The sequence below is a fragment of the Bombus huntii genome, chromosome 5, assembly GCF_024542735.1.
Source record: "Bombus huntii isolate Logan2020A chromosome 5, iyBomHunt1.1, whole genome shotgun sequence".
Lineage (NCBI taxonomy): Eukaryota > Metazoa > Arthropoda > Insecta > Hymenoptera > Apidae > Bombus > Bombus huntii.
The window spans coordinates 4,670,404-4,683,855 of NC_066242.1; the positions used below are offsets into that span (position 1 = coordinate 4,670,404).

Here is a 13,452-nt window from a genome sequence, read left to right on the forward strand (position 1 = left end):
ACATAGTCTTATACTATATATTATACAATAATGTTTAACAATTGCACTTGACACTATACTCCTGTTAATGAATAATCATTTACAAAAATATGGATTTTTTCAATTAAATGAAATATACATAAGTAATGCATTTAAATATAGTTATACATAATATCGTTATTTTGAGTGTGAAATAAAAATTACGCTATTAAATTAATACGCGATAGAGATACTTCTTTTCTAACAGATATATATATATGTGTGTGTGTGTGCGCGTGTGCGTGCGTGCGTGCGTGTGTGTGTGTGTGCGTGTGTGCGTGCGTGCGTGCGTGCGTGTGCGTGTGTGCGTGTGTGCGTGTGTGTGTGTGTGTGTGTGTGTGTGTGTGTGTGTGTGTGTGTGTGTGTGTGTGTGTGTGTGTGTGTGTGTGTGTGTGTGTGTGTGTGTGTGTGTGTGTGTGTGTGTGTGTGTGTGTGTGTGTGTGTGTGTGTGTGTGTGTGTGTGTGTGTGTGTGTGTCCATATAAATAAATAACGTGCAAACAGTCCAAAGAATAGAAGTTTCATATATTCGCAATAGTAAATAAGATATTTTTTGGAAAGAAAATGATAAGATAAGAGATTGAAAGATCACCGAAATTCTAGTTTCATATTATTACAAATAATTACATACGCTCGTACATTTATGAATGTATGTATATGTGTAAAAAGGAATTTCGTGTCCCACTAAGTTCCAAATTGTAAATGAAACGAGTTAAATAAAAAAATATAACTAAAATCCGAGAGAACAAAAGTGAAAAAAAAAATGCATGTATCGGACCGTAAATGAAATTGTTATCGTATGTACCAGTGTACTGACGTCCCATGTCATGCACGCTCCTAGATGCCTGGAACTTGTTATTATATGGTGCTCGATATAGATGAGCACAATTTTCATTTTCAGTCTCTTGCATAACGTATTTCTGATTGTTATTGCTTGGGTGGTAATGATAATTATAATGGCTGTGCCTCTTTCTGGTCATCTCTGGGGATGTAACAGGACTATCGATACTCGACATTGGTTTCAGCATTCTTTTCAAGGTATTCGAATCTAAACTAATTCCACCGTTCTGTGCATTTTCAATTCTCATATCATCGGTACTCTTACTTTTTGATTTCTTTCCACTGTGATTATTGTTCACTATGTTGAAGATATTGCCATTTTGTATTTCCAAGTCTGTATAATCAGCAGACTTTGTATGATGTAATTGCTCTTTTCGTAAAGATTTATTTTGTAAAGTACCACCGGCTTGTGTACCCTCTGATTTTAGCATTTCAGTACTATTTTGTTGAGTAGACGAATCTTGACTTTGCTTCTGACCTTTCTTCGGAGAAACTGCAGCGCCTTTTTCTTCCGGGCTATCGATCTGTAATTCAGATCAAGCAGAAACAACTTATTCTTCTAACTTTCTTTTATATTTCACTTACTTTTATGCTTACTCGTACATTACTTACTTACTTTCTTACTTACTTATAAGTAGTTACTTCATTTTGTTAGTTATCGTTAGTTTGAATCGAATGTTAACTTTAATGTACATGTATGTTACGATGTTACACATTCTATATACGTATAAGAATATACACATAGGTAATGATTGTACAACTTACCTGTGATCCAACGGTGACTGTTTCGATTCCTACGTTTGCCGTCTTTGGTGTAGTTTGACAGGTTTCATTTTGTTTCTCCTTTTGCTTTGATTCGCCTGTTTTCGGTGTTTTTCCTGGCGTTACATTCGCATTGTTAACGTTGTCGTAGAGGGACGCACTGGATGTTGCTGCAGTTATTTTATCACGAGCTGGTGTCATTTCAACTTCCGTGGATCTTGCCATAGTTCGCGGAAGCGTAGAAGTACCTGGATTATGTATAACAGAATAACAGTAAAATAAACAGAAATATATCATGTAAAAAATCGAAATGCAAATTGACGTTTAAGTAGATAGCTCAGTGTCAGTATATAAATAATTAACTTAATAATCTATTAAACATGCGCGCCTCTACATGAACACAAGTATGTTAAATTTTTCGTTTCCGTAGATTACTTGTCTATTATACAATCTTGAAATTAATTTACGTATATATTAATATACAACTTAACAAATATATCGTACCACAAAAGCCACGATATCTAGCTTCTTGGCTTCGAAACCTGGCAAGTTGTTCTGGGGTCATACAAGTGCATTGAGGCTCCCTGGATCTACTCGGTGATGCCGGTGTCGATAAGGGCTTTCTCCGGGTTTTGATCTTTTGTTTGTTAGGTGGTTCAAGCTTCAACGAGTAAGAAGAGGACGCTTTCCTTGAAATCTTGAACGACGGTGACTGTACGAAAAATTAACTAATGACTGTAAATGACTCGAATACCATGAAACTTAATGCCGATCCCTGTTCTTATGAAAATGTCCAAAATGATTCCATGCGTACCGCACAAAAGAACATTCGTTATAAACTTACGCAACATTCTCTGAATTGTTTAGCATCTATTGGAGAAGTAAAATTCAATCCCCACGTATCGTTGGTCATTGTATCTTTCCAGTAAACAAAACACTCTGATGCTTGTCCGATACGTGTGCCTAGAATAATATTAATTATCTTTTAATAAGTTACATTTCTGTCTATCGTCTTTCATACGATATCAAGTAATGATCTTACCTGGTTGAACTAATCGTACATCCAAAATTTTGTCCACCTGACTGTTGTATGCGGTAATATGGAAAATACATTCTGGCGAATCTTGAATGCATGTGATATTTACAGGAACTAAATCCTCGGAGACCTGCTGCCACTTTACAGTCCCTGCTCCACTGGCACTTACATGGAACACTTCGGCCCATAGTCTAAAAATTTTTATTGCTAAATTGTAATTGAACACAGTAAAAACATTTGTTGAGCGGATATATCGAACAGATATATCGAACGGATTACTACCGAAAGGAAACGAACAAAAACAATTCAAACGAACAAGATGTTTGAATATCAGTCAGCGTAGAAATATCTATTCAGCACATGGTATGACTACTATTGTAAATAACGTTCTCTATTCTCCGTCTTCCTCTTCTTCTACTTGTTCTTCTTTTTTTACTTTTTCTTCATCTTCTGCTTCACCTTTTAGCGCGTGGTAGTACATGAATAATTTACAAGGAAGAAATCAAACTAATATGTCAGGTGAATGTCGTTGACAAATTTCAACAGATCGGTTTGAATAAAGATAATCGTACAGAGTGTACATCTGTTTCGTTTCGTTAATCAATTATTACAGAATACAGACTTACACTTCGCATTTAATCGTGAGGAAAACTCCGTTTTTTTAAATATTTGAATTTTAATATTGAATTTTGATATATAGTAGATATATGTATGTAACGCGATTGCGAAATTAGCAGGAAGCTAAAAAGTTTATACATTTCGAGTGTCGAAATACATAATATAAGACATTTTTGTGTACAAAGACAAAAATAGATGTCTATTCCGAATTCTTTCTTTCTGTCTTTTTTAAAAGGATATGTCTTAATCCTCGGTAACTACTAATTAATTAACTTTTACTAATACAATTACGGTTGAATCTCAATAAGTTGAATCTCAAGGAAAGAAACAGAATCTTCGAATTTTTCGAATAAGAAAAGTTTAACAAACGGGAATTTAACAAACTTAAAGAAATTTCGTGCAAGGAATAATATTTTTCAAATTGTGACAATTTGAAAAAAAAAGATTGATTTTCGAAGGTGAATTTTTTATTTACGAAAATAAATGATAATTTACTTTATATTATATATAACTTGGGTGTGAGGGATACGCGCATGATGCAGAAATCTAAGACTTACAGAGATAAATTTCAAATTGTAGAGGTTGGCCTTGTTTAAATCGGAATTATACAGGTAAAATAACGCATCTAAACACGTGGCAAATAATTCGAGATAAAGTAAGTTTATATATCCAAAGCGGGTCGGAAAGCAAAGAATGAAATTGTAGTGTTATAGAAGTTTTCGCGTCCTTGAGCTTCAACTGTATTATAAACTGTATTATAAAAGACTGTAAGGAAAATATTTATTTCCAGATAACTTTAACGCAGTCCAAGATTTAAATCGTCCCTATAATATTCTATATATCGTCCCTATAATATTCTATATATCATCCCTATATTATTCTGGAGTTGGCTATATCAATGAATGTTTCTTCTCACTTTTTACGGTTTTAATTTAGTCGTTTTCCTTTTGCTTTTCATTTCTTTTTCTTATGTTCTGAAATTAAAGAGTACAAGATGCATATTTGTATTTTCAATTCATTTTTGAAGAGACATGCATGTCAATAACGTAAATAATTAAAGTATCAGCTAATGTGCATGTTTTGTTGTATAAATTAAACTTACAACGTATCGCGATCCCACTATCATCATTTTTGTGCAGCGTTATTATGCACGATTTCTTTCTTTTGAAATAGAATGCAATAATAACTGTATCAAATATAATTGCATAAATTGCAATGTGCATGCAATACAGTCCTAAATTTAACAGATAATGTGTTACAGTCATATAAGCATGACGAAATTTAATGGACAAAGTGCAAGAAAAGATTAACTCATATAAGAGCATGTATATCCTAAAGTGAACGTGTTACTCATATTAACAAAGTATCAATAACATTTATGGTTAGAATTTTTAAATAATTCTAAAATTATATTGGTTTGAAAGTATATAATAATTTTAAGTATAATAAAACTACAGAAATGTATAACTGACCACAGCATATGATTAAACAATGTTCAAAAACGAATTATACATTTTTAAGATCTGACATAGTTGTCAAATTATTATATGTATAGCTATAAAATCCTCCAAAAGATTTATGTTACGATATTAATTTTAAATTTAATAGAAAATCATATGTTGTGTCTCCGATATTAGAAAAGATAGAAATATGATTAAGTAGAATTTCAGCTAAGACAATGGGCGATATGGCAACTAAATGACAGAAGATCAGGGATAGATAAAATAGGATATGTATCAAAAAATGAAGTCAGAATAGAGAGAAAGGAAGAGAAAGTGATTTGATGCGAAATACGTATATAGATGATTGTAAATATAGGTACATATGTGCGTGTCAGAGAGAAAACAGTAAAAAGACAAATAAACAAGAAATAAAAAAGAATGGAAGAGAGCGAAGAAAAAAAATGAAAGAGGAAAATCTCAGGTAGAACAATTTAATTAAACGCGTATTTAATCAACATTATTACAATAGATAATAGTCTTTGAGGATATTTCAAGTATCAGAGAGGAGAAAAGAGAAGATCTTCAGTTTCACGAAATATTGCGCGCTCTTATTTAAAATTCAAATTGAGGAAACAGTATGCGCATTATGGGCTAAAAGTACACGCTACTGCTACATAGATACAGCAGGGAAATAAAGATAGTGATTAGTTCTCTTAAAAAGGACAATGTAAAAGCAAACAGTTCGAATAAATATATTCTACCTGAGGAGAAAACAAGTAATAGTGCATTCGATGTAAATGTGTATGTATGTGTTATATGGGGACATGTGGATAATTGAGTTGGAAGCTAAATGAGAAGGAGCAATGTGTTTTCATGAGTAAGTAGCCTTCCTAAAATGTAAAGACTGATAATGGAGTCGAATGGAGTGGTTGAATGGTTGAATGGTATGGTATGCGCACCTCTTCCTTTCTCTTAAGCTTCCGCACCTGAGCAAGTGGCCAGTGTCACCCCTGCGACCTCCGCTGCCGCCCATTCCGCCCCTCGCGCCAGCCTGCCATGGTGAATCCTCGTAACGATAAGCCTTTCTGATAAGAGGAGCACAACTGCAAGACAACTTATTGCCCATTCTATTCTTGTTATTCTCTTATACCACCTGTAATCCTTCCTTCTTTCACGCAATCTTTGAATAATCAATTTACTGTTTTTTTAACAACTACCACTATTTCTTCCTCCTTTGTGCTTTCCTTGTCTGTTTGTGTTTCCTTCGTTAAGATTTGATCTTAATCAACCTGTTCTGTTGTGCGTTTTGCAGTCAGTGGTCAACCCCTCGTTTCTTCTTATTCTTGTTGTTCCTTTTTTGCTCCCTAATTATCGATGTTTATCGGAATATCAAGATGCTGTATATTCACGTTGATTGGCTTGTCTATCGACGTTTGGCACCGTTTTCATTAATCATCGATTTAGTTGATGATAATTTTTATTTCATTCTCTTGTTCTATTCTGGGAAGCACTGTGTAACAGGGACAATACCCCGCGATATGAGAAAGGATGTAGGAGAATATACCTTTATTGTCACATCATTGCAGGTGTTCAAAAGTTTATCAGCTTGCCCCTGACATAATCGCTGGAAATATAATAATTGTATCATATTAATTTAAAAATTGTCAGTGAAACAAGCAAAAAAAGAGAAGAAAAGGAGAAGATTCTGTGTCGGTCATCAGCCTCATAAGTCACCTTTAACTTTAACCTCAAGTTTATTTAATCCGATATTGTTTCTTTGGACAGTATCAGAGAGAGAGAAACAAGCTTTACATTAGAATATAGTAAAATTGCGTAATGTTACAATTCAGTTACATAATTACTAATAAAAAGAAAGCATTTGGTCAAATATCTTTAAAAATTATATGCAAAAGATGATATATTCTCTGCTTCAAATTATTTCGATACTTAAAAAAAATAATTACGATGACACAGTGTCATACGACGGCACAGACATTAGCGAGGTGAATGAAGCGGAACAAAGTGTTGCGTGGACGTGTTACGGATAATAATAGGGGTGGCGTTGCCGAGAGGGTTACTGAACCGATACAGACTTTTCACCTACATAATACGCATTACTCTGTTATACTTATATTCGTTATTTCCTGTGTGTATAAATATTGGTTTACCTCAATACTGTTCGCTATTAAAGTTATACCTACCTATTTGTAATAACAAGTAGCGCCATTTTTGCTTCAAAAACGACGAAATATCAATATACATACAAGCTTTTGGGCATTGATACAATACGACGCAATCATTTCGGCAAACAGGAATAAAAATACAGATCGCGAAATTACTAGGAACAATTAAAAGCAGCTAGGTAAATGTACCTTTAGATGAATATATTTAGTGTCTGTTAATCCGGTAAATAAGTGTTGGAACAAAATAGAATGACAATTAACGATATGAATAAAAAGGACACTACAGCTCGAAGTAAATCTTGATTAACCATCGAAAATGCTTCTCAAAATATCATTTCGAAACTATTTAACATTTAACATTACATTTAAAAACATTACGCAATTAACGATAAATAGCACATGTCACTGTAACTAGTAACTAATCATGTTATCGAATAATAAAGGAAGACCGACACCGCCTAATCGAAGATATTTCACTGTGGAATTCGAGTAAACATTGCACCAGCTAGGATATCCCCATTTGCTGTTTGGTGTTTAATCAACGCCCCTCGTTCCTCAACTTTCAACAAGAAACTCTTCTATTCAAGGTCCTTTTTAGCCTTTCTCATTTTCTGAACACCCTCTGAATACACTTTATCGTATGCTTTTCGTTCTTTCTCCTTTTACGATTCTCCTTCCTCGCCCTCCACCGCCCCACTCTCGCTCCCCCTCTCCCTCCTCAGTCTCTTTTTCTCACACATTTACTCTGCCCAGATAAATAAGTACACATATCTTCTTGTGTCCGCTCGTTTGTCGCCTACTCATTTGTACAGGTTCATGTATTTCGACTTGATTTAGTCACGAGAAAAAACTCACCATTGCATTGGCGGTATCTTCGCCACAGCGGAAGATGTCGAACACGTTCTATGTTTGACGGTAAAAGAAGGTGGAAGTAGAATGACAGTGAGAAAGAAAAAAAGGGAGAAACGAATAGTGAAGGAAGGAAGAAAAGGATATATGCTGTAGTAGGAGATAGAAAGATAAACGAACGGATGAGAAGGGGTTAGGGACGGAATCAAAGAAGGGATGGGCTACCGCGATCGTAGTAGCGGGGTGTGAGATCACGGTATCCACCCTTTTCGAAAGCAAATGATTCGCAAACGATCACCTGTCAAACAATAAGCGATAGTCGACCTAACGACTGACGTCGTTCAACAGGATCTAAAACACCTGACAATTCACTGACAGACTATTTAAAATAAAAGATTACGCGTCCGAAATTTCCGGTATTTCGCGCGAAATCCTCGCGGACGGCGTAGTCATGGATACTGCAGGATCGGGTAAAAGAGGCGACTGCCCCGTTACCCACTACCCCTTCTTCTACGAATGCGCGCCCCTCGACCGAAAATGTCAATATCCTCTCTCGCTGCGCCCGCGATGCGCTCCATGTTACTCTGAACAGCCCTGTATGCGTTTTCCCATTCCCCTTCGTCCACCTCCTTTCGACCCCTACACCAGCCCTTTCCCCCTCTTCTTCCTCTGAGTTTTACTCCTACTCCTACTTCTCTGCCCACCCCTCACCTGTTCCTTCATTCTCCCGATTTTTTTCCTTTCTCACCTCTTCCTCATCCCCACTTATTCTTTCTCTTTTTATCTCTCTCAGTTTACTTCTCTCTCATTATTTCTCCTTCGGACTGTATGTCGATTACGTGTCTCCCCACTTTAGTCCTATCAGCAAGTACTTAAACAGGGATGTCACACAAAGATCAAACTATTTTTACTAAAATTTCGAAAATTTACACCTTATTTCATTTCTTTTCACTCAATCAGCTTATGCACTTTTCTCTTCAAAGTCTTCACTTTTATCACCTTTATCCCCTTTTGCATTTGATCAATTATACCGAATCAATTATTTAAACTTTCGTTAAACTCACCGTGAAACAAATGCAGGGTGATCGCTGTCACCGTCGTTGTCGCCGTCGTCGTCGTCGTCGTCGTCGTCGCCGTCGTCGCCGTCGTCGTCACCGTCGTAGTCGCTGTCGTACCTCTATCCCGAGGCGTAACCATAGTGATTAGCGATCGATAACAGGCATGCGCATTGTCAAATTTACTCGTAAAACGAAAGAACCACCCTCGTTTTACTCTCTTGTACCACATGATCCACTGCTAAAAGTACCACCAAAGATTAACGAAACCACATCTTCGATCATCTACGCGCATGTAGCATAATTTATTATCATACACGGACTCGAGTATCATCGAGCTTTTCTTTTTTTCTAATTGATTAAACGTGTTCAGTAATTAAGGTATACATATCTATATAAATAAATTTTATCCCTATTCGTATACATAGTGCGTCAACGTGCATATATAATTCAATGATATATACAGAATTTTCAAAATCATAAATGATTTTCATTTCATACACAATTCTGATATGAAACCTTCAAATATAATTATAATATATTATTATTGTTATTATTATTATTATTATTATTATTATTATTATTATTATTATATTGTAACATATTTAGCAATATAACAACCAAATAATGCATGTATTTCTTCTAATGTTTATTATATATACATAAGTATTCTGTATATATCTATTATATTTAATACTTAAGAATGAAACGATGAATAATATCAATGACATTATACGGCGTTCAATTATAATTATCATTATCTTTCGCTAATTTCTTTTTTTAATATTAAATTCATAAACTTTATCTTTTATTATAACAGATTATATAATGTAGTAATAACATTGATTGTGAAAATGTGTGATTTTGACTATTGATGTAAATATTCTAAATGAAAAAAATATTCGTTTATACATATACATTTGTATGTACATTTTATTTGAATTTATTGCTTTTAATTCGTCAATAGAAATAGAATTTCTAATCGTGGTACATTTCAATTTAATAGATAATAATGACAAAAATACGTAAATAAGACGTTACACAAACTTAATCACGTACATATATATGTATATACATGATATATTTTACACATATATATGTACTCAAATCCATATATATATATATCAAAGTATACATATCAAAGAAAAAAAGAACAAATAAAAAAAGACACACGACATTAACGTTCAATTCATAATTCGTATTGGATACAGCTATTGGATACAGGAGAAATTAATGTTAGACAATTTTATCATGGAAAAGAACTTTAATCAAAGTCACTAAATTATCCATTTTTCTAACATCATGTGTGAATTTACATTGTTAAATTAAAAAAGAAAATATTTCTAATATTGCTGCGAATTAAATTAACAGAACCTCTTGAACGTAACCTATCTTTAAATCTTACATTATTTAGTGCCCAACTGAAATCAATGTGGAAAATGTTAAAAAGAATAACGCAAAATCTAAAATCAAATATTGGAAGCATACAATCTCGTTTTCTTAGTAATGTATTAGCCAAATATAAAGAAAATGTTGAGGACAAAATGCAAGCTTGGCAAATTCACTCATACGGTGGATTGGAAGAATTAAAACTTTCAAATGTTAGGATTCCAGTGATCGCTAAACCAACAGATATTCTTGTCAAAGTTGAAGCCTCTAGCGTAAACTCCATAGATATAGCTATGACAAGTATGAATTATCTTATACTAATTGTCAGTTTCTTTTTTGTTTCTTACAGCTTAAATAATAAATATGTAGCATTATAATTGAATGTTTTATATTAGAAGGATATGGCGCAGTAATGTTAAATTTAATGAGAAAAGCTAGAAATCTTACCAGTGGACAATACGGTGAATTAGAATTGCCATTAACTCTAGGTAGAGATTTTTCTGGCATAGTAGTGTCAAAAGGACACGGTGTTGGAGATAGATTAATGTTAGGTGATGAAGTATGGGGTGTAGTTCCTGTGGAGCAACAAGGTTGTCATGCTGGTTATGTAGTTGTTGATAATAAATCGGTAAATAAAATTGGATAAGTAAATAATAAATATAAGGATACATTACGATATAACATACAAAATATATAAATTATAGTAATGTTCATTCATAGGTCAGTCTACGACCTAGAAATTTATCATACATTGAGGCTGCCAGTATATTGTATGCTGGCCTTACAGCATGGTCTGCATTATGGATTACTGGTGCGTTGTGTTATAAAACTAGAATGGCTACAAGAAGAAATAATAGAGTCCTAGTAATAGGTGGTTCAGGAGGAGTAGGAACTATAGCAGTACAACTTCTAAAGGCTTGGAACATGCATGTAATACAAATTGATATTGTCATTTGTGATACAAGTAAGAATTATTGTTTTTATGTATTATAAGACATATTAAAATGATTCAGGTCATTACTACATGCAGTAGTGATGCTGTAAATATGGTACAAAAGCTTGGACCTGATGTTGTAATTGATTATAAATTAGATGGTGCTGATTCAAGAATTATTGCAGAGGGGCCGTATGTAATTCAGTCATTAATCTATCCTACATTAAAGAATGTCTATTTTTGATATAAATTTTATTAATTTCCAATTCAGCTATAATATAATTTTGGATTGCGCTAATCAAGGGGCAGATCAAATACGATTAAGGGGTTACCCCCATAGTACTTATATAACTTTGAATTCTCCGGTACTAAAAAATACCGATCAACATGGATTGATTGTGGGTACAGTGAAGAATATAGGAGAGCTGGTAAAATATAATATTCCAATTGAAAATAAAAGTACAGTGAAATGGGGATTTTTTATTCCTTCTGCAGCAGGAATTAAAACACTTAAAGAATTTGTCGAAAGTGGAAAGGTATATACACACACATATATCATCATAATATAGCATACCAATATCTTCTTACTTTGCACAGGTGGTTCCTGTGGTTAAGAAAGTCTACCAATTTCAAGATTTACCATTAGCTTATGATAGAGTAACTCAAGGTCATTTACGAGGTAAATTGGTTATTGATATGAGATAGTATCATCAATGCAATAGTAATTATTAAATAAGTATACATCTTATTTTTAAATAAATGTTCAGTTTACATTATATATTGTGTATTGTATTTTGTACTGATTTATTTTCATGAAGAATGTCATTTTTAAAACCGATTTTATTTTGAACTTCACACCAACAATCACTAGCTATATCTGTTGCCCTTTCTGTACCGCTTTTCAAAATTTCTTGCAAATAAACTGGTTCCTTAATTAATCTTGAAAATTTTTCACGAATAGGAGTCAATTTTTCTATAACTAAATCCGCTACCACTAATTTATATCTGCAATACACAAATAGATAAATGAAAAGAAAATAACTTAAATACATAGCGAGCAAAGATAAAAAAACTTAATATCTTAATTTACATACTTTCCAGTATCTAGTTCTTCTACTTCAGAACATATTTGATTTGGTGATTTTCCACTAAGCATGGAATGGATAATAACTAAATTTGCAACACCAGGCCGTGTTTCTGGTTCATAAGTTACTTTCGATATACAATCAGTAACTGCCTTCTTTATTTTTGTTGCCAATACTTCTGGCTTATCTAGTATATCTAATCTGCTCTTTGGATTTTGGTCAGATTTTGACATTTTCTTTGAAGGATCACGAAGAGATTTTATACGTTGACTTGCATTTTCTGCAACATATGCATTCTATTAGCAATAAATATATCATAAAATATATAGTTTATTTATCTTTAAATAAATAACATTTTTACCATTAACTAAAGAATGAGGCACGGGAAAAGTATTTCCAAATCTTTTATTGAATTTAATGGCTAACTCTTGTGCGAATTGAATGTGCTGAACTTGATCTTGTCCAACTGGAACATGTGTTGCTCTATAATATGCATTGTTTTTTTTACTAAATTATAGTTTCAATTAATACAATATATTAATGTATCCTGGGGATACCTACTTATACAGCAATATATCAGCACTTTGTAGAACAGGATAAATATATAAACTTAGAGGGACATCTTTTAATGTCTGACTTTTCTCTTTGAATTGAGGTAAGCGAGCTAGTCTTGCTAAAGTTGTTAGACACCCCAAAATCCAGGACAGTTGTGCGTGTGTATCCACAGTAGATTGTTGAAATAATATGCTCTTATTTGGATCAATACCGCATGCTAGTAATGTTGCCGTCATTTTAAATATGTTATCATTTAATTCCTTTGGATCCTATAATGTTTATTCTTAATTGACTTGTACTCATATTTCTTTTCTTTTCATTTTAACGAAACCAAAACTTCGTTTTTTATAAGCAGACATATATTTAATAAATAGAATAGATATAGTTCTTTGAGTATGTTACCATTAAATACAGAACATAAATTCAATAAATCTTTACATGCGGTAAAGTAGTAGAGTGCATATCTACAATGCTCCAAATAACATTTTCTCCGCTATCTTGTAACTGTACCCATTTTTGTATAGCTCCAAGATAATTTCCCAAATGCAAGTTTCCAGTTGGTTGAATTCCCGAAAATATTCTCTTTGGATAGTCACTTTTGGAAACCTATAATTAATTTTGTGATATATATGAAATCTATATATATATATGTATATATATATATTATATATGTGTGCGTGTGTTACA

General features: G+C 33.3%; 3 protein-coding genes across 13 annotated transcripts in view; 1 reads left to right on the forward strand and 2 right to left on the reverse strand.

Annotated features, from left to right (window-relative positions):
• The window catches only part of LOC126865885 (protein still life, isoform SIF type 1), a 33,011-nt gene extending 24,061 nt beyond the window's left edge, over positions 1 to 8,950 (reverse strand). For 3 of the 8 annotated variants that reach the window (XM_050618818.1, XM_050618817.1, XM_050618819.1), the window contains exons 1-7: positions 8,812 to 8,950; positions 5,675 to 6,339; positions 2,662 to 2,846; positions 2,464 to 2,582; positions 2,124 to 2,331; positions 1,623 to 1,867; positions 823 to 1,381 (exon numbers count right to left, since the gene is read on the reverse strand). In XM_050618818.1, coding sequence (XP_050474775.1) covers positions 823 to 1,381; positions 1,623 to 1,867; positions 2,124 to 2,331; positions 2,464 to 2,582; positions 2,662 to 2,846; positions 5,675 to 5,841 — 1,483 coding nt within the window. In that variant the 5' untranslated portion in view covers positions 5,842 to 6,339; positions 8,812 to 8,950. Of the gene's footprint in view, positions 1 to 822; positions 1,382 to 1,622; positions 1,868 to 2,123; positions 2,332 to 2,463; positions 2,583 to 2,661; positions 2,847 to 5,674; positions 6,340 to 7,753; positions 8,155 to 8,811 lie in introns of those variants that run through there. The other 5 variants (XM_050618815.1, XM_050618812.1, XM_050618814.1 and 2 more) reach the window with 4 other exon arrangements.
• A 984-nt stretch (positions 8,951 to 9,934) lies between these two features.
• LOC126865891 (reticulon-4-interacting protein 1, mitochondrial) lies at positions 9,935 to 11,901 on the forward strand. Of its 4 annotated transcripts, none has more exons than XM_050618830.1 (6): positions 9,935 to 10,491; positions 10,590 to 10,819; positions 10,912 to 11,121; positions 11,205 to 11,317; positions 11,397 to 11,661; positions 11,723 to 11,901. In XM_050618830.1, exons 1-6 carry the CDS (start codon positions 10,233 to 10,235, stop codon positions 11,828 to 11,830), a joined length of 1,185 nt encoding a protein of 394 aa, XP_050474787.1. In that variant the 5' UTR covers positions 9,935 to 10,232; the 3' UTR covers positions 11,831 to 11,901. The 4 variants fall into 4 exon arrangements, with proteins under 4 accessions (XP_050474787.1, XP_050474788.1, XP_050474789.1 ...); XM_050618831.1 differs by having other exon boundaries at positions 9,936 to 10,514; positions 10,587 to 10,819; XM_050618832.1 differs by having other exon boundaries at positions 9,936 to 10,514.
• On the reverse strand, positions 11,828 to 12,809 carry LOC126865894 (tryptophan--tRNA ligase, mitochondrial). Its single transcript, XM_050618834.1, has 4 exons — positions 12,772 to 12,809; positions 12,572 to 12,676; positions 12,220 to 12,490; positions 11,828 to 12,130 (listed from the first exon to the last, which is right to left on the reverse strand). The coding sequence occupies exons 3-4, from the start codon at positions 12,441 to 12,443 to the stop codon at positions 11,899 to 11,901; spliced, it is 456 nt and encodes a 151-aa protein (XP_050474791.1). The 5' UTR covers positions 12,444 to 12,490; positions 12,572 to 12,676; positions 12,772 to 12,809; the 3' UTR covers positions 11,828 to 11,898.
• Positions 12,810 to 13,452: the final 643 nt, after the last annotated feature.

What these genes read in the sequence shown, in the direction of transcription:
- LOC126865891 (XM_050618829.1), top strand. Translation starts at nt 10,233, where the DNA reads ATGTGGAAAATGTTAAAAAGAATAACGCAAAATCTAAAATCAAATATT. An exon ending in TAGTTGTTGATAATAAATCG is followed by an intron (nt 10,820 to 10,911) that starts GTAAATAAAATT and finishes GTTCATTCATAG; the next exon opens with GTCAGTCTACGACCTAGAAA. An exon ending in AGAATTATTGCAGAGGGGCC is followed by an intron (nt 11,318 to 11,396) that starts GTATGTAATTCA and finishes TTTCCAATTCAG; the next exon opens with CTATAATATAATTTTGGATT.
- LOC126865894 (XM_050618834.1), bottom strand. Translation starts at nt 12,443, where the DNA reads ATGTCAAAATCTGACCAAAATCCAAAGAGCAGATTAGATATACTAGAT. An exon ending in GAAGAACTAGATACTGGAAA is followed by an intron (nt 12,131 to 12,219) that starts GTATGTAAATTA and finishes TGTGTATTGCAG; the next exon opens with ATATAAATTAGTGGTAGCGG.